A 19,862-nucleotide genomic window follows, 5' to 3' on the forward strand; every position below is an offset into this window, starting at 1 on the left:
CTTGGCACACGCTTAATCTGATGCCTATGGGGAGGGTGGACTCTTGTAACACATCTCTTCTTACATTCGATGTGCCCTGCATTCCCTTGTCTTCCCCCTTCTCACCACCCTGAAAATTCAACACTCCAACCTTCCCCCCAAGTCTAAATCAATCCTCTCGTACGTCAAACACGTGATCCCCATTTCCCTCGTTTACTCATATTCCCTCCACTTCCCCCACCCTACTGTACTGTACTTACTTTGCCTACACCTCTACAAATCGACATTAGCCCCCCTCCACCCTAGCCTCGCCACACTCGTCTCCCGCCACAGAGGACCTTTTCATTCCATCCCGTCGCGTGTGGCTATCCTTCATTGAGCGATTGACCGGAGCTACTCAGCATGATGGTTCGGTACTTGGCCTTCCTAGCGCTCTGTGCAATACTCTCTTTGGCGTTTGGACAAGCGCCACGCCCAAATGGTGTGGGAACCGCATCGTTGGATTCTGTTGATCCAGGCGAAAACGAATTTGAAGAACGCGAAGAGACGCCCTGCCACAACGAATTCCGCACGTACGACGGTACATGCACCAACGAACGCCACAAAACTTGGGCATCCGCGGGCCGACCGCACTTCTCTTACTTTCCGAATCGCAGCTCCAGAACCCCTACTGGACGTGAGCTGCCCTCTCCGCGTTTGATATCAAACATTCTATGCAAGCAAGTCGGCAATGTTTACAACAGAAGAGGGCTAAGCGAGCTATTGACGTTTTTCGGGCAGTTTCTAGACCACACTATCGTTGCATCTCCAGTGGATAAGACGCAGCCAATGCCGATTTCAGTGCCCCCCTACGACCCTGTGTTTCAAAACTTTTCAAGAGGAAATATGCCATTCGAAAGGACGGAGCGCGGCAAAATGGAAGAGCATAGTGCGGTTGAGGGTCCGATCAACTCTTTGTCCTCAGCAATCGACTTGTCGTCTGTCTATGGGTCAGACGAGCTGCGCGCGAAAGCTTTGCGGAGTTATTGGAAAGGAGGTATGGCAACGAGCGCGGGCAATAACCTTCCCATCAACACTGCTGGTATTCGCAACGCGCCCACGAAAGAGTCGAAATACTTCTTGGCTGGAGATCATCGAGCAAATGAGCACCCTGTCTTGACATCCCTTCATACCCTCTTCATGCGGGAACACAACCTGATATGTGAAGAACTAGCCGAGAGGTTTCCAGATTGGGATGACGAGCAGCTTTTCCAAATGGCCAGAAAAATCAATGGTGCCCAATTTCAGAAAATTGTCTATGAGCAGTTCTTGCCTGCCATTACAGGAAGAAGGCTTAAAGGGTACAGAGGGTATAGATCTGAGGCCAATCCAACAGTCAGCAACATATTCAGCACAGCAGCGTTTCGTGTTGGGCATACTCTGGTTGGCAACGGGATCAATAGACGCGGACCGTTCATGTGGAAAATGGCTTCCCTTTCTATGCAGCAGATGTTTTTCAGGCCAGTCGATGTCCTGAGGGAAGGAATAGAACCGTTCTTGCGAGGTGCAATTTTTAATCGCGCACAGGAAATAGATCCTCTAGTTCACGACTCTTTGCGAAACTTTTTGTTCACAGGCATTCCCCAAGAAAATGGCTTTGACTTGATCGCTCTCAACATCCAGAGAGGGAGGGACCACGCGTTACCCACGTACAACGAAATACGAAGGCTGTGCCACAGAAGACCTGCTCACTTTTTTAGCGATATTACGAGAAGCGCAAGTCTCCAATCCATTCTCCTTCATCTATACGGAACACCGGATCGTGTGGAAGCATGGGTGGGGCTTATGTCCGAAGACCATTTACCGGGATCTTCAATGGGCCCGACTTTGTTGCGTGTGTGGGCTGCCGAGTTCGAAAGATTGCGAGATGGTGATCGATTTTTCTACAGACAATGGGGGTTATTCCCGAAAGAAGTGTGGGACGCAGTGCCGAGACTACGATCAATGTACTATGAGAGAGACACTTTGCGATCAATAATTCTGCGAAATTCAGACGTCAAACACTACGAAATCCCATACGATGTTTTCAGAAGTATGGTCTGACTCCTTAGACAACACAACAAAATAGATATTTGTATCACATTCGAATTCTTCGTCGAACGTGAATAAACTGATTTAACCTCACGTAATCGTTGAAAATTTCCCCGCGTGAGTTCTGAACGCTCTCATTTCTAGAAGGGGCACAGCATGCAGCCAGGGGTCTAGATCTGCTTGTCGGACCGAAGGAGGCGAACCCACATTACTCAGAGACGCAGTACTGTGCTTTCGGCATCCCAAATCCAGAACAAGAAACAGTAAGCTACAGGTTCGTGCTGCGCCAAAAGTCATGACCATGAATTCAGATGTGCTATCTATTCCATCTGGAAAGAACATGTTGCATCCACAGCAGTACGGGGTAGCTGCTGTCGTGGGAACCGGGGTAGAGAGTAGGGCGGAAACTGTCAGGCGGGGTTCGCGTGTGTCAGTGGTCCGACAAGTATCTGTGCGCCGCACCATCTACTACGCGCATTTTACGGCATGGGCTGTGGCCAACCCTAAAAACTTCAAAGACCATCTGTTGCGATTTGTGATTTCCAGAGTCTTCCAGTGAAGACTCCGGAAATCACCAATCGCAAATTGATTCGTACTTTTTTGCGATTAAAGCATGCCAACACGGCGTTTTGTGTCGTATCAAACGCACGATCGCTCCCAAGGCACCACCCCTTGGGAGTAGCACCAGAACATGTACCAAATCACAAATCTGCACAGCACATCAACGCAGCCATGGCTGCGTTGATGTGCTATGCACACTCCGATTCTAAAACTGAATTTCCCTAGTGGTTTCATGCCGCCCAGATCGCCTCGGAGAAACTCTACTGCACTAAGCCGCAGACCACTCTACATCGAGCAGCGATCTGGCGTCATTCACTTCGTGCATAGCATTGATTGTGTGTCGTATTCTTGTCTGCCCTCGGTGCTTCCTCCGCGAAAAGCGTCAATAAGAGAGTCCAGGTCCCTGCCTGTCACCTTGTCCTCTGCTGCCCTATTATATATTTGATCGATCGCCACTTGGTGCACGTAGTATACCGTTCGTGCCTTCTCAAGTGTCGCGTACAGATCCCGCAGCTTCTGTTCATGCAGCCCATTTGACCCCGTTAAGTGTTGGTACAGTTACTGAGTCTCCAGAAACGGCGTTAGAGTCTGTGCCCGCTTTGAGATCGCTCCCGCCGTCGGCCTCAGGCACTGGATCCCCTGTCCTGCGTTCGTGGAAGGTGTAATCCGTTACCGTGCCTACAGGTGCCACTCCCGTAATTTCGCTGATCATCCCTGGGTTCTCGGTCGAGCCGCTGTGTCTCCAAGTCGAACCCTGCAAAATAGTAACCGGGACTGGAGACTTTTGGACGAGCGCCCCGTTCATGGTACTATCTAGCAGGAAGCATAGATTAGCGGCTGCAAACTCTCTCCTGACCTCGCCCATCCTCGTCATAGTCATAATCACCTCTTCCATCTTCAATCCAGTAGTGTTGGATAAGGCTCTCACTTGATCTGCCACATGACATCTGAGCACTTTGATCAATTTAATGGCCCTCATAATTAACCTTTTCCTATATCTTCCTTCCATATATCTGCCACCAGTTGCTTTTGCTTCAAACATTGCATGTTCCGGGACTACACAGACAGCGAACCTGCCTTCTTCCTCCTCAGACAGGAAACCACAACGGCCAGCATGTCTAACAATCCCTTCTGAGCAGTCCTTACACTCCGGACAATCAATATCACTTTTGTTACAGCTGGGGCCCGTCTCCCAATTTCCGGAAGCATCTCTTTGTAGTATTACTGCCTCTGGTCTTCCATATTCCTCAAGGATGTTAAGAGTGATCCCAGCTTCTTCTGCGATCTTTCGCCACCAGTCGATCTTGACAAATTTAGCATAAGGGGAAATGGTGCATTGGGGGATTGAATCTCGGACCCCCGTTAGCTCCGTGTCGACCCCGCTGCCGATCAGATACATCGTGTCGGCCGAGAGCGTGAGTCGATTGATCACTTCGCCCCGAACTACGTTGCGTGCCTCGATGTGTGCGTCGACCCACCTGGCGCTAGAAGACCCGATTCCCGTTCTGCCGTACGTCTCCAAGTCGGAACCTGGGCGGAAAAACACTCCGCTACTGGAGTGTACGCCGAGCCTCCGTGATCCACCACTTAGCAAGTTGAAGCAAGTCTTCCCCCCTTCTATCCTCACTGACGCAGAATATATACAGTCCCCAATCGTCTTGAGGCTCAACATATTGTTCCTCAGTGCCATCCCTGTTAAGTCTCCCGCCAGCATGTGCCTATACGTTACTAAGCTTGAAAGGTCTCCAACTTTGACCTTCTCCCCAGTGTTGTACTCAACTTGTAATATGCTTGATCGTCCCCGTTCTGATCTCTTCGTAACCACTCGCTCCACGTAAAGTGGGATACCCATGCCCCTGAGGCTGTCCAAGCTTGAGCTAGTAGACATAGGTCCCTTCCTTTCGGATTTCGCGCGCAACAAGCCCAAGCAAGCGAACTTCTAAGCGCGTGCCGAGCAATATACGGTTGTGCAGGCGATGAGAGAGGCCGCAGGGAGGCGCAAGTAGGAGGAACGCGAGTAGGGAGCGCGAGACGGATGGAGGTATATGTTGTGCGGTGCCGTATGCTGCACTGGGAGGAGGGTCATGTGAAGCTGGATTGATGTTTTGATTTTTGGCACTAGATTTTTGTACAGTAGTAATTTTTCAAGGTTTTCTATTTTTGCAGGAAAAAAGGGGCGAGAAGAAAAAGAAAACAACCCGAACAACCAAAACGACCAACACACGCTGTACGATAGTTGGGCTCGAAACGCCACTTTGTTCCACATTGACAGGAGAGAGTAAACTTGGACCGGTGCAATGCTGTGGAAATTGAATAGAACAGTTTCTATTCAATTTCCACGGCACAGACGCGACAATCTTCAAGTCGCAATGTCGCGTAAGAATGGTTGCTGCAGGCCCTTGATTGTTGTTCGGCCATCTACAGTATAGCGGTCCGGCATGTTCGCATCAGCAAGATGCTGAGTCAAAAAATTCGCATCGTGGATTGGCAATCAGTTGTTAGTGCATATACGCCGCCTTGTCATTCGTGTCGCACTGCAAGGGACCCCTCATGTGTTTGGAAACATTCCAAACGTAATGATACCTGGTACAGTCAGTATCTTTACGCTTCCCAAACGTTTCGTTTTGAGAAAATTGTGGAATTTTTCTGATTGTGTAACTGTTTTGCGTGGGGGACTCACCACAAACCTCAAGGGAAAATCATCTCTGCCTGGCTATTTCTAGCGCAATTCCGGCCATCTGCGGCGTTGCTTTAGCAAAATGAATTCTTCCCCCGTGGTGCTTCCGTCAACACAGCAGTGGGGGGCTGGAGGTAAAAAAGATGAGAGCCAAGGGTGTTTATGAAGACGACGGCATCAGTGACTGTAAAAGTGCTAAAAACCTCGGAACCTAAAGGTAGACGCCCATCATTCATAAATGACCAATTAAGGGCTGCATTGTTGCGCCGTGTATTCCAGTCAATGGCAGTCCGCAGTCACTTGACTTGAGATGCATCATTCGCGGGATGGAGAGCCTGTCCAAGCTTTAACTCACCTCGCCAGGGCAACTCCACAAGAATGCTGGATAGAACCGGTCGGGTATTACAGTTGATCTGGGCCGCAGATGAAGCATGCCTACTCCTAAAAATATGAAGGTAGCAAATTTAGAGTTTTGACACTCTTCCGGGAATGTCATACCAGAAACTATACCTCAAATACCCACGCCTCCATAGATGCCGGATACTACTGAGTTATGTTCGCAGGGCGACGCAAAACAAGCACAGTTGCACATCCGATAGTGACATATGCTATTCGCAGCAGTACACTACCAGATAGCCAACGAAATCCGTTACTAGTTGGTCCACGTGTGCATTCTTTTCTAGAGTTGAGATTCTTGCAACTCTGTAGTTTGTTTCTATGTTCTATGAGAACCGCATCATGTAGCTACTCGATATGATCAGGGACTATCCTGCTTCCGCAATTCAAGACCGCAAGCATTTCACCGGGATGCAAACACGAAAATTTTGTAAACTGCATAAGAACAGAGTAGGCAAATAGGAAACTGATGTCGCCAGGCCGCTCACTACAAATGAAGGTGTGCATCACAGATTCTGCTAGGCCTACTCCAATTTTCGTGAATTGCAGTCGTGTAACGTGCGGGCACCGGGTTTCTTGTCTATCCACGGATACTCTTCGCTTTCTTCTTCAGAGACATGAAAGCATTCTCTACCCTTGTCCCGTGCATCTTTGTTTTTAGTTTGGTTTTCGTTGTTCTTGCTCAGCCAGTTACTCCAGGAAACGAAGGCACAGATGCAAACGCACTGTTGCAGGTTGTGCAGCCCGACGGAGCTGCTGCAACTGCTCGGGAAAGAATGGAGTGTGGCTCAGAGTTCCGCACTATAAACGGCGTCTGTACGAACAACCTTTTGAAGCTTTGGGCATCCACTGGAAGGGCGCAAGGTTCTCTTTCTCGTTACAGCTCGTCATTGAATCCCACTGGAACAAAGCTACCATCGGCGAGGCACATTTCTAATGTGTTGTCCCGGCAAGCAGCAGATGTCTTTAATGACAGAAATCTGAATGAACTGCTTGTTTTCTTTGGACAGTTTATTGACCATACTATGGTAATTACACCTGCTGGAGAAACTAAGATGCCGATTCCGATCCCTACCGATGATCCAATATTTGCAAACTTCTCTGGTGGACAGCTGGGTTTCAAGAGATCTCAGAGAGTGAGAGTGGATCTCCACGGACTAATTGGTGTGAGTGCTGGCAAGACATCGCCACTTCAACTCAATATCGAAAGACCCGTCAATTCCCTCACGTCTGTTCTTGATCTTTCCTCCGTGTATGGTTCAGAGCTTAAGAGATCAAGAGCCCTTCGCACTTTTTCCGGCGGAAAATTGAAGACCAGTGCTGGAAATTTGCTCCCTCGCAATGATATGGGTTTGACCAACGCTCCTCTGCCAACAAGCGCATACTTTGTGGCAGGCGATACTCGTTCAAATGAGCATCCTGTCCTCACTTCCCTTCACACGCTGTGGCTCCGCGAACATAATGACCTTTGTGAAGAACTATCGTCGAAGTTTCCATCATGGGATGACGATCTCTTGTACAACATGTCTCGGAAAATCAGTGGTGCGGAATTTCAGAAGATAGTCTTAGAAGAATTTTATCCTGCAATTGTTGGGAAATCTCTTCCGCCGTACCGAGGTTTCAACGGTCTGACTAATCCAGTTATGCTTGATGTCTTTACTACTGCCGCATTCCGTGTAGGACACACAATGGTTGGGAACAAGGTGAACCGCCGTGGGCCTGGAAATTCAATCATGTCTCCATTGACAATGGAAAGCATGTTTTTCCGCCTCGCCTCGAAACTCACAGGTGGGATAGAACAGTTCTTGAGGGGAGCAATGCAGACAAAGGCCCAGGAAATCGACGTTCAGGTCCATAATGCACTTCGAAATTTTCTGTTTACTGGAATACCGGAAGAGGACGTCTTCTTTGATTTAATCGCCCTAAACATTCAGCGCGGTCGTGACCATGCCATTCCGAAATTCAACGAAATCAGGAAAAGCCTTGGGATCCCATTGGCCGCTGGGTTTTCCGGTATTACAAAGAAAGCAAATGTTCAAAGTGCTTTGCAGACAGCCTATGGAACGGTGGACAAAGTTGAAGCATGGATAGGATTAGTTGCAGAAGACCATGTTTCTGGCAGTTCACTTGGACGAACTATGATCGCCGTATGGGAGAAGCAATTCAAGGCATTGAGGGACGGAGACAGATTCTATTATCGAAACAACATGTTTGACGAGGAGCTTAAAGACAAAATCCCCAGAGTCAAAGCTTTATTTTCAAAAACGAGTACTTTCAAATCAGTCGTGACTAGAAATACGGACATTGTTAATGCTGAGATTCCTTCTCGGATTTTCTTTTAGTAAACGTTCCAGATGAGACATGGCGTAGAAATACTACTCAAGCGCAAAGCAGAAACGTATACTTGCGATTGAAAAGAAGCATTTGTTGTCCCATAGAGGATCTTTATAGATTCTGATTGTCACTTTTGAACGTCTTAAAGTTTTTCTACTATTGAGAGAAATAAAAGTGTGAAAATCGTCATCATGTTCCCTTCCAAGTAGTCCAAAAGATGACGATCGCTCTAGTTTTAAAGGTGCACTTTCAAATACTCTTCCATATTCCGAAAATAACGCAAGCGCTCGAAGTGCATGCACGCATTATGAAACGCATGAATGAAATCGAATTTACTCGTGCGATAGAGCGTTTTAGTGCTTTAGCCGTGAGGAGGGTCTGATACGCGTATGATACATACTTCATTTTCAGTATTCCTGCTACTCAAGCCACGAAATCTTGTTTATTGTTTCTAAGGTAACGTAATTTTTCTATCCTGGGTTTCGCTTCAGAGAAAACTGTTTGATGGCTTGCAGGGTAATTAAGAGGCTGAAGGCGAATGCTACTCTTTCAGAAAGATTAATGTATTTCTTCGCGCAGAGTCATATTCGCTTGTATTGCGCACAGGGTCCCTGAGCTTTTTATTCCCGTCAAAATGCATCAAGCAAGTGGTGAATCATGCTGGCCCTTCATACCGCTTTGCGTTCTAGATTGTTTTTATGGGGCTGAAATGGAAGGACCCCATCGTTTAGGGCGGTGGCACATATGAACATGTGAAAGGAACAAGAGGACGCACTAAGTTTACAGACGGGAAGATACAGCTTTTTTGCTCATTTAATTTTCGGATCTTTTTATATTTGCACCAATACTGTATACAGGTATGTAGGGACATTGGTTGAGGCCTGATCCCAAATATGAAGCGGAAAAAATGCCGTACAATTTTGTCAAAAACCTGTGATTTTGACCCCGTTAAAGCTACAAAGTCGTAGTATGATAAACGGGACACCTCTACAATTGTTAGTCTCGGATTTCTCATTTTGACGAAGCATGCTGGTCGGGTTCCTCTAAGGCCGAAGATTGGCCAGATCACAAGCAAGGGGAAGCTTGAACTTCAGTGCAGATCAGTACGTTTACTAGTGGAAGACAAAGAACTAGGAGTAAAGCACCCTTAGTCTGTTGTTAACTTCTCAAGGATTTTCAACGGCAACGATCCGACGCAAGGTTCTGCCTATTGGTATCGGTTAGATGAGGAAAGCATTGACATTGGGTCCAGTTGACACCAGTCAGTCTTGTCCATCTGGCGCACAATATAGGTTCAACGCTTTATTGTTTTGACGATTCGGGAATGGGCGATGCTGCGGCGATAGCGAGCGCAGTGCGTTCCTCATTACTCGCAATTCATTCGCACAACGCAACACCAGAGTCCATCAAAAAGTCTGAAAAGTGCTTGCTTGATGCCACCGCCGCGCTGAAAGGCCTTAATCCGGCTGTGGCGCTGGAGGTCTTTTTCCTTCTCAATGCTCCGTTGCTTTCTCCGTCAATTGAAATCCTCTCGGCGAAACAATTTTCTCTAGCCGAACTTAACCATGGGTTTTACATTCTTGACGAAGTTCTGTTTCGTGCCAAAGTTCCGTGGGTATCTTTTCCGGATGAGATACGTACCAGCGTGCGACAGGTGGCCGTTAAGCTCTTCCAGAATGCGTCTGAAGTCCATGCGGGTGGCTCACGAGTTTATGAGTTTCCTGTCATGGTTCAAGAAAAGATAACCTCTCTCTTGTCAGCTCTAGCCATTCGAGAGTGGCCTCAGCGATGGAATACGTTTCTTGATGAGCTACTTTCAGAACCACAAAGAGCCGAGACTTGTTGCCATGTACTTAGGGTCTTATCGGAGGAAGTGTACGATTATGGCACCTATATCGATTCTAAACGACGAGAAGAACTCATTCATGCGTTAGCCTTGACCCTATCTCAAACGTTAGGATTTGTCACATCGGCGGCTGAAGTTTTCAGTCAGCAGAAGAACTACAATGGCTTGAATATAGCGCTAGACACAATTCATGCATTTCTATCATGGGCATCGCTCGACGACGTGTTCTCTGCTCATGTTCCAGACGCATGTTTCTTGCTCCTGCGTGTACCAGAGACCAGAGATCGTGCGTTGTCCGCGCTTACCAAGCTGGTTCGGCGGAATTTCTCTCAAGCTGGGTACGCATCCGATCGAAAACAGGGCGCGGGGGTGCAGGAACGAAAATCTGAAGCTCAGTTTTGCCATACGGTATTCTATGGCCTTCTTAAGTTTGTGATGGAGTCTCGCATTCGGACGGTTGCATCAGTATCACTTTTCCCTCCTACCAGAGCCATCGTGCCGATCTTGGCGGATTCATACGAAGTGGTTGTTGGCGATCTTCAGAAGCAGGATATCGCCAACGAAGACGAGCATGAATTTCAAGTGGCCTTCTTTACTATGCTTTCGCATTTGGGATCTTCGAACTTTTGTAGTGGATTTCTCATTTCGAAACAAAAAGGGCCCCTATTCCTGTCCGCAGAAGAGCAGCAATGCGCTGCGGCATTTGTAGAATGTATGTTGTGTGCCGCCGCAAGCCCATCGTGCGCTATCCGCCTTGCAGTCGTTCCTTTCTTTACAGAATGCCTGGCCAATATCACAAAGAACAAACAGGTAGTAGGGGACTCGTTTCCACCCCAAAATCTAGCCCGTTTCATAGTTACGGGCTACCTACAGTCTGCTAGCTTGGCACTCATACGTTTTCCACAAAACGTAGACAGCGTAACAACTCTTTACGACGAGTTGGACTTCGAGGATGACTTGAGGCGGGAAAAGGATCGCCATGAGAATCTAGTATCTCGGACAGTAAGCGCTATGACTAGAGCTGCTAAGCTGTGTCCCGATTTTGCTTTTAGGGCTAGTCTGCGGAGAATGGTGACATTACTGTCAGGGAAGCCAACTAGGGGGAAAGATGCTGAGAGCGATTTGAAGAGCTTTGCTTCGGTTAAGTCAAAGGGCTTTATTGTTCCAGACGGCAATGTACATGGATGGGAGTTTAGGAATTTTGTGGATACAGCCTGGAAGGCATGGGAATGCTGTCTGGACGCAACCATTACGGCAACTGAAGCTGTAATTATCGGAGTACACCGGTCCTATATCCCGCTCTGTGACAGCGCTCGGGAAGAAATGAATGAACTGATGCTGAAATGCTTTCAGCTTGTTATGCATATCAAGGAAGGGCCTCTCTTATCTCACAAGTCCCATATTTTGCGCATATTGTTCCCCTTATATATTGCGAAACCGCAACTTCTTGACCTTACTTTTGCAGAATTGATATTTCAAGGAACGAATGTACCGGGTCTATGTCGAAACAGGGCATGCCTTGCGATGAGTGTAATATGCAAACGTCTTCTGGACAATAGAGTCACCGAAGCTGAACAGTACAGGGAAGCAATGTGCAAGTATACAGCCCAGGCTCTACCGGACAGCTCATTCGGGTCCCGGAACAAAGTGCATCTGTTGGAGGCAAGTATCAGTATCATATTTGCCAGTGAAACTTTTCACGAACAACAAGATTTCATCGAGCGTCTGATGGATTTGGTGCTCTGCGAATTGGAATCTGAAAAGACAAGACACGTCCTGCAAAATCCAGTGACCCTTGCTGCTTTCGTCAGTGAGGGTGATCGTGTACTCTTCACCCACATTGTCGAGGCCTTTCAATTGATGGAATCAGGGACCCATCTCATCGTGAAGACGAATTTTGTTGTACCAAACGTCCTTTCTCGCACTATTGCTCCGAGGTGTGTGAAATCCGCTGGTGTTTTGATTGGAACACTGCATGGACTGTACAATAACACGAAGTTTCCTCTGGATGACCAGACCGGGGCTCGCAAGCAAATGCTACTTCCAACAAGCAGAGAAATCACTGCTCTCTTAAACCTTGAAAATAGTTCTCGCGTGCGGAGGGAGCGTGTTGATGAGAAATCTAAACTAGGAGACGATATTAGGTTAGGAACCTTAGGCGAGCAATTGAGTAGTCAGATTCTTCGTCAGTATGCAATAGAGCCGCCAGACCCGAGATATAACCATGCGCGAGAAGTATTGAAGACATTGAGAAAGTCAGCGTACGAGATGATGCGATCTGCCGTCTTTTCGGGGGTGACGAATTCGGAGGTGCATCTGCAGTGTTTGGTGTCTGCGTTAACGTCGGACTGCTATCATCTCGAGCCGATCCATTTGGTTGAAGTGACGAGAAAAGTGCTACGCCCGTTGCTATCACATACCGTCATGGCAGCTAGTTCCGGGTACTTGGAGATCCTTGAACGGTCTGGGCTTCCAAATCTACTCAATGTCATCCAGGAACATATCGAGTCTGCTAAGCTTGGTGAAATTGTTGATTCAGTATCCACTACAGTGGATATCGCAAGGGACTATGGTCGGAAATGTCTGGCGCGATCCGCTGTAGACCTCCTTCAAGGCATGTACCCTCCTCTTATTTCAAGGAAAGGTAGGACACTGGAACCGTCGGAAGCGTGGCTGCCGCCTGTGCTTGACCTTCCCATCCTCGGAAGCAAAATCAGATCTATATGGCGCGTCATTTGCAGTCCTGGCCAGGGCTTCCTTGACAGCACTACGGCTAATATGGGGTTCAAGCTTGTTACTACTAGTGCAGCGATAGCTCCGATGGATCGCTTCGATCTATTTGGACACCTTCTGGAGGCGAGTTTCCGCACGTCGTTGGAAAACCGAGCTCTGAAAGGGGATTCACCATTTGATCACGCGACGGGGGCCATGTTAGCGGTGATGCGAAAGTGGCCTGTGGAAAGCAAGGCTGTTATGGAGGCAGCCACGCAAAGATACGAACAAGTTTCGACGTATGTCGCGGAGTGCATTGAAGCCATTGCCCAGAGCAGTCAGCATAGCTCCAAACCCAAGAAACACAAGGTCTATGTCGTGGAAATGATCAACAGAATAGCTGAATTCTCAGGCGTTGATTCAAGACCGCATATCAAGGTGGCATCCCTGCCAGAGAAGCTGATTACAAATAATCCCGCTCGCAATGCTAACAAACCAAGGCACGAATTGGAAGAAATTGTTCTTGGCGATGCCGCTCTTGACAGCTTGTTTGGAGATGGAAATCCACTGTGAGGGAGACGACAGTTAGATGATGCTTTGCTTGCGTCAGAAACTCATTGTGCTTTGAGCACGCCTGCTTGAGTTGTGATTAGGAAACATCAAGATACGCTGTAAGCTCGTTATCGAAGTGCAGATGCAGGTCTCGGGCGTTGAAGGTGGAATTCTTGAGAGCGGAACCCTGGGGGTTATTGGAAAGCTAGCTAAGTGTCTACTATATTTTCGCTGCGATGTGAGCAATGGGGGCCGACTCGGATTTTACAGAGATATGCTTCACGCGCATCAATCTTATGTTGTCGCAACGGACGCGTTTTGTTGTTCTCCACGCTTCCTACTGCCACGGTATTGTCTATCAAGGTAATCCGTCCTGTGTCATTCCACTTAGAGCGTCTCGATCAGGTGCGTACACAGGAGTATATTAGAGCGATGCAGATGCGGCAGCCTGCGCCTACGACCAATGATTCCAAAATTGGCACGTAACGAACCGGATGGTGAACTATTCGTTGCATTGCGACGCTACAGTGGTCCAGTTCTGCGGGTACGCGAAAATTTCTTTTGGGACAAATCGCTGGGCTCTGCAGTCCGTGATGGCATTGCGGGAGAGGGGAAACTGCACGAGTCTGCACACTCTTGAAGCGCTTAGCAAATGGGCCAGGTAAAGTCGCATGATTTTTTGGAAGTGCTTACCGGTATCTTGCCCAATTCGCTTTGCCCTTCAAATGGGCAGGGTCTCATCAATTCGTCAACACCTACCTCGGTACTACGGAACCTGCACGTGAAACACTAATAGGGCCATCCAGAAGCGTTTTACGCAATGTTTGGCGTGGAGGCGGGACAGGAGATTTAGCTTTCTTCATTTTGGAAAACTAGAGGGACACAGACAACTCTACCATGTATGTCTGCCCCTACGACTTGCGATGGAGTCTTACCAGACTGAGCGCGATCTTTGCAACTACTAGATTTTTCGGAGAAGAATGAAGATGATGATCGTTGTAGTCGTATCAGGGGCCTGTTTGATAGCTCTAGCATCAGGGCAGAGTTCAGTCGGCTCCGGGGCTGCATCAGATCCTGGTGGGCTAGCCTACGTCGGTGCAGTTCAGTACAATGGACACGCCGGAGGCATCAGTGCAAACTTTGGCGGGGGAATGGCCGGTGCTTTGAATGGAGCGGGCGCTGGGATGGGAGCTGGCGGCGACAACGGTGGCGGTTCTGCAGCATCTGCGGCCGGCGATGGCGGCATGGCTTTGTCAGGTGGAATGGGAGGGGGATTTACCTCTGGAGGCAACACCATTGGCACCGGGGCCGGCGGCGGGGGTGCTGCCGGAACTGCCGCTGCTAGCGGTACCGGAGGGACTGGAGACTCAAAGTCGACGGCTGTCACAGCAGATGAAAACGGCTCGAGCGCAGCAACCGGGTCGGCATCTGAAGATGGAAGCGTCGGTCTAGGTTTTCACGGGGATTTCGCACAGCAGCAGAGTGCTTTTGCTCCCGGGCTTGCTGCTGGCTCTGGGCAGCAGGCAGGTGCTGGGGGTGGCGGGGTTGGGGCTGGAAGCGGGAACGGGGGATCTGGGCAGGGTTTCGGACAGGGGCAAGGCAACGACGCGGCGGCGGGTAATGGCACGCAGATGGCCGGATTCGCTGCTGGAGAGGCTGGCGGGGCGGCAGGGGGTTCAACTGGGTCTGATGTGGGGTCGAGCACAGCAAATGTGGATGGGACATTCCCTGTGCCGGGGGTGGGTTTCGGGTCCGCGAATGCCGGACCAGGTGGTACTGGCACCGCAGCCGGAGTTGGCGGGCCAGCGTCGGGGTCGGCATCGGGGACAGGGGAGGGACTCGGGACGGGGTGGGGCGCTCTCCGAAGAGTCGCAACGGAGGAAGGGCTTGAACAATGATCCCGGTTCCAATATAGGCACTAGGCGCTCTTGTATTGCTCTCTTGTGTACACGTACACCTCACGAGACGGATGATGTGAAAGTGCAAAAACGGGCATCATGGCAATCCGCGGGACCACACGGGTTAACGTTGACAGGTAGGATAAACGCGGACAACCGCTTCATCGCTAGAAAGAAGGCGACTCAGGAGTTCAATGACGGCTGACGAGAAGCTACGTATTCTGAAAAGCGCGGGCGGAACGCGTATCGGAAGCAAATCTGTGGGCGCAGAGGATGCAGAGGTCTCTGTGTTTTCAAAATAAATTCAGGGTCGGCTTCGGGGGGGTGTGTTTGGTTATGTTTTGCTTTTGAGATGTATTCTTATCGATTGGACGCAACATCAGCATAGCAGGCATGCATGGCGCTTCTCTCTCCTTCGCCTGCGTGTCATTGACGTGAACTTGCGACATCGACAAGCAAATGACACCCCAATGCGCGATCGAGGTCTAGCAAAAGCGCTCAAAGGCGCCTTGCGTCAAAGCCAAAAACGACTTTTTCGTCTGGTGCGCCTCAGTCGGAAATGGCTCCTGAGGCGAAAGATTGAGCAACTCTGCACTTGCCTCTTGCTCTTTGCTATACTCCTTCGCCTCATCTACTTTTCTACGCCGCAGCGTGTCGAAGTTCCGGGGAAGGACAGCAAATCCGTTCCTGATCTGATTCACAGCCAGGGCCAGCAGCCGGACAAGGATTTCTTCTTCAAGCGTGAGGCGGAGCTTCGGGCGCAGGCTGTATGTAAGATAACGCACGTACATGCAAACGTGGACGAGCTCCGCCTTTGTGGTAACTTTCTCACAAATAACGCGGGGAAGAAAATCGTTGGACTGGTCGAAGTGCGCAACGCGGAAAAGACGATATCTTCGTTTCTTTCCGCGCTCAGCAACACAGTTGACTCTGTTGTGCTCGTCGACGATCATAGCACCGATGGCACACGCCGTGCAATTCTGGAGTTCAATGCAAATGTCGCGAACATGAGAACAGGACAGCGAGCAGTGGAAGTACTGCTGAACAAAACTGGCCCTTGGATTCGGGATGAGCTGCGCGATCGCGAGCTCTTACTTGAGGCTGGAAGACGGGTTGGCGGTTCCCATTTTGTCGTCTTAGACTATGATGAGTATCTATCGTCTAACTGCGTCGAGAACGGATTGTTGCGTAACACGATTCTCGGTCTGAATCCTGGAGAGAGTCTGTACCTTCCGTGGGTGGAGGTGTGGAAATCAACTTCACTTCAGCGCGTGCTCTCTGGAGATCCGAGCATGAACTTTCTGAAGAGAAGACAGATTGCCATTTTCGCGGATGATAAAGAGTTTCACTACACAGCAGAGAATTCCGTCGCACGGCACATTGGCACCAACTCGTCTGAGCACGGGACAATCCATGTGGTTCGCTGCCCTAGAACTGTATGTCCGCAACCAAGAAAGTATCTCAGGCAGCGAGCTGAGCTGCTCTATCCGTCAAAAGTGAAACATCTCAACGATTGCGCTATTGTGGAGGTACGCTTCCTGAGTTTGAGTAACGTGTTGTTGAAATCGGCCTGGTACGAAGCGTTAGGTCGAGTGACTGGTTCAAAGGATGGAGTGACGAGCGGAAAAATGGTCCGGATGCTGTTTCCGCGACATGATTTTCGATCAATCAAGCAAGAAGACGGTTTCCAAGAAGAAGTGCCGCTCACGTCGGTGAGCTCAACATTTTTTGACGGGTACAAGGATTTTGATGCGGGCCTTTACAACCAGGTTGAAGCATGGCGTGCGAAGGATCTGCTGCAATGGATGCAAGAACAGGGTCCTTCTCGGTTTCGCGGTTTGGAAGCCTGGCAGCAGATTGACTTTAGTGCTTTACGAGCTGCGCTCGACCGAATGGAACTGACACGAGAAGACTTGCATTACGTTCCTCGTGTTAAAACGGCCTCCTTAGTGGTTGCGGTGGAATCGAACTCGATGATCAGCAGGCTCCTTCGGCATTTGAAATGGTCGGAGCTCCAGCTCACTGAGGAATTTCGCTCCTTTGCAGTGCAATTGTCCAACCCGAAAGAAAATCTTGTACAATACGAGCACTGGAAGTCAGATATCGAACGAAGCATTTTGTCCGCATTGGCGAAGTCACAGGATAACCAACTATTTATATCACTTTCTAAAGTCGATGAGGGGTTTCGAGCATCGTTTCTCGAGCTGTTGAGAAACGAGTTTCCCCACTTTCACACCACTATACTATTCGACCATATCACTACAACTTCGTCCTCTAGAGAGTCGTTGTGTTTAAAAACGGCACGGGCTTTCGCTGGTGAGGTTGGAAGTCATTTCCGAGTGTTGGTGATCCCGATGGAGAACTTTGGTTCCTTTGCAGTATTGCAGTGGGTGAGGGACAGTCTCAGTGGGATTCCGAGCAAAGCCAAACCGCAGTTTTCCCGAGAAAACAATGAGGCCCTTCTCAAGTTTGCAGAAGTCCTTCACGAAGATGCAAGAAAGCGAAGTATGGAAGTACGGCTGGCTCCTGTTGCCAGACTCATATTTTCTCTGAACGTCGGACGCTCAGGATCGAAGTATTTGTCAAAGATTCTTGCGTCCGTGAACGAAGTGATTTCTGCAAATCACGAGGTTCCCTGTGGCAATGGTTACTGCTCTGGAGGAGGGGCTGTCCGAATGCAAAATGTTTCGCTACGGGCATCGTATCAATCACGGGCATCGGTGAAGTTACCCTTGATCAGATCTGAAGTATCGTCAACGTCGGGAAAGAGCAATAAGACAAGTTTTATGACAAGAGGGTGCGGTTGGTCGGAGCACGGGGGTGCCTTCTGGTCGGCAGCCTTCCCACACGAGAGGGCAAAACACGGGGCGACAGTGGTTGACATCGGGAGCAATACTGGATGCAGCATACACACGGTCCGGGACGTCGTGTACGCTGAGACCAACCCGAACTTCAAGTCGTGGTTTTATGACGTGGTCCTTGACAAGCTCCCACAGTCTGGGTATCGCATCGACGTTGTTGTGATCAGGAGATATGTTGCGGCGGTGCTAAAAAGCATGTATGAAACCGGATACTTCACAAGTCGAGATGGGTACAACTGGATGGAGACAGCGGCTGGCGCAAACTCAAATATCAAAATCAAAGAGTTGCAGAATGATGGCGAGTTGGACGCATATGAGAAAATCTTGTCCTACGTGCTAGCATCAGAAGCGCGGTTCCGGCACATACAAAAAGCATATGGCGGTGTCATGGTGGAAAGCGAAGAGTCAGAAAGACGGGTGGAATTCATAGAAACGCGATCCGAAGAGCTATTTTCGAGGAACGGAACGCTTAAACTGCTGCGAAGGCTGAACCTTGCGCCATCCTCGGCAACGGGTAAACTCATCGGTGTTATCAATGACAAGTACCGAGGCGGAGGGGCGAAGAAGCGACGGCTGCACACAACACTAGACGAATGTGAAGAAAGAGTTGCTGGGTTTTTGGAGAAACTGCGAGCGGGAAACCCTGACGTGGGCGCCCTGTTGATGTCGTTGGACCGTTTCCCGGGCTTTGACTACGCGCGGTGAGGTCCACGTGTACCATGAGTCGACGTGTAGATTTGGAAACGGATGGGCCAGTTTCTCGCGGGCCAGTTGCTCGCGGGGCCATTTTCTCGCATAATCATTTGGCCCCTCTCACGAGCCTACAGTAGCACGTGATCGCCAATTCAAGTGTGGGAATTGCATCAGCATTGCGGGCGTTCATTGGCTACCAGACGTCGCCCGCCCGATACATACATCCAATGGATGCAATCCACGTGTGTCCACACGTCATGCACCCCGGATGCTACTGGACCAAGACTGGAGCCAGAGAAAGCGATCCCATCGCGAATCACTTTTGGCTGAAGGGCCACCCTGTCGTATCCGTGTTCACCGCATCATCTGTTTAATAGTTGGTGTTTATGGAACGGTGAACACGCTTAACGCTTTTAAGGATGAAGCGCAGAAAAGAGATAAACGAAATATCGGACCAACACCTTGCTTGCTTGCTTGCTAGGGGGGGTTCTCCGATTTCCAGCCTCAACCTTAGGTTGCCACAGCGGGACTTATTATAAAACTTTTCTCGCACCGCTTTTCCCGTGGTCCTACTCTACGCAAAACTCCCTCTTCAACTGGTGCCACTTATCTCCTTTGTGTCTCAAGTCAGTTCTACCCTCGCCTTTCAGGAATCAAGCACCGGGGACTGCAAAACTCCCTCAATCCATAGCAATCGTTGTGAAACTCCTCCTGGAGCACGGGCAATCATGTGTCGACCGTGGCAGAGACAAGGAAGAGTGTTCCTACTTGTGTGTCTGATTCTGTCCCTCTGCTCAAAACTGAGTAACTGCACAGTCGTAACAAGACAAACTCAGAAAAGCGTACAAGGAGGACAACTGTTACAAGAACGAATAGATAGGTCAAGAAACGAGACTACAACGCCGGCACAACTCGATCCTGGGGACAACTCGAGCGTAGCTCGTGTATCTGTCGAAGAGACGGAGTCTGCGCAAGAGCTACTGGTGACCTTCAGCGGCTACTTCAACGTCACGACGACGGTATCCGTGTCGCCTAATTCTACCTTCCTACACGCAAACGGAACGCTAAAGGACGCCTCGTCCCTCCCCTGGAAAGTCGGCAGTGCGTTCAACTTCTCCGCCTCGCACGGCGGCGTGACCGCCTCGTTCGGCGGCGGCGGCGGCGCGGGCGGCAACGGCTACTCGAGCGCCTCCGGCGGCGGCAGCGACGCAGGGCCCGGCGGCGCGGGCGCCGGCGGCGGCGGCCAAGGCGGCTCCGGCGGCGGCATCGGCATGGGCGGCGCC

At 49.7% G+C, this 19,862-nt stretch overlaps 7 protein-coding genes; 6 read left to right on the plus strand and 1 right to left on the minus strand.

The window, feature by feature from the left end:
• Positions 1-274: 274 nt before the first annotated feature.
• On the plus strand, positions 275-2,061 carry CHC_T00010094001 (Animal heme peroxidase homologue). XM_005718403.1 is given in 2 exon segments: positions 275-381; positions 382-2,061. 1 exon segment carries the CDS (start codon positions 382-384, stop codon positions 2,059-2,061), a length of 1,680 nt encoding a protein of 559 aa, XP_005718460.1. The 5' UTR covers positions 275-381.
• A 425-nt stretch (positions 2,062-2,486) lies between these two features.
• Positions 2,487-4,300, minus strand: CHC_T00001141001 (hypothetical protein). XM_005718404.1 is given in 2 exon segments: positions 2,487-3,130; positions 3,131-4,300. The coding sequence occupies 1 exon segment, from the start codon at positions 4,298-4,300 to the stop codon at positions 3,131-3,133; it is 1,170 nt and encodes a 389-aa protein (XP_005718461.1). The 3' UTR covers positions 2,487-3,130.
• Positions 4,301-6,300: 2,000 nt separating this feature from the next.
• CHC_T00009490001 (Animal heme peroxidase homologue) lies at positions 6,301-8,025 on the plus strand. The gene has a single exon (XM_005718405.1). The coding sequence runs from the start codon at positions 6,301-6,303 to the stop codon at positions 8,023-8,025; it is 1,725 nt and encodes a 574-aa protein (XP_005718462.1).
• Positions 8,026-9,341: 1,316 nt separating this feature from the next.
• CHC_T00001142001 (hypothetical protein) lies at positions 9,342-13,148 on the plus strand. Its single transcript, XM_005718406.1, has one exon. The coding sequence runs from the start codon at positions 9,342-9,344 to the stop codon at positions 13,146-13,148; it is 3,807 nt and encodes a 1,268-aa protein (XP_005718463.1).
• Positions 13,149-14,885: 1,737 nt separating this feature from the next.
• CHC_T00001143001 (hypothetical protein) lies at positions 14,886-15,230 on the plus strand. Its single transcript, XM_005718407.1, has one exon. The coding sequence runs from the start codon at positions 14,886-14,888 to the stop codon at positions 15,228-15,230; it is 345 nt and encodes a 114-aa protein (XP_005718464.1).
• A 1,768-nt stretch (positions 15,231-16,998) lies between these two features.
• CHC_T00001144001 (hypothetical protein) lies at positions 16,999-18,591 on the plus strand. The gene has a single exon (XM_005718408.1). It carries the CDS (start codon positions 16,999-17,001, stop codon positions 18,589-18,591), a length of 1,593 nt encoding a protein of 530 aa, XP_005718465.1.
• A 215-nt stretch (positions 18,592-18,806) lies between these two features.
• On the plus strand, positions 18,807-18,953 carry CHC_T00001145001 (hypothetical protein). Its single transcript, XM_005718409.1, has one exon. It carries the CDS (start codon positions 18,807-18,809, stop codon positions 18,951-18,953), a length of 147 nt encoding a protein of 48 aa, XP_005718466.1.
• Positions 18,954-19,862: the final 909 nt, after the last annotated feature.

Source organism: Chondrus crispus, genomic scaffold (assembly GCF_000350225.1).
Source record: "Chondrus crispus Stackhouse genomic scaffold, scaffold_400, whole genome shotgun sequence".
Classification (NCBI taxonomy): domain Eukaryota; phylum Rhodophyta; class Florideophyceae; order Gigartinales; family Gigartinaceae; genus Chondrus; species Chondrus crispus.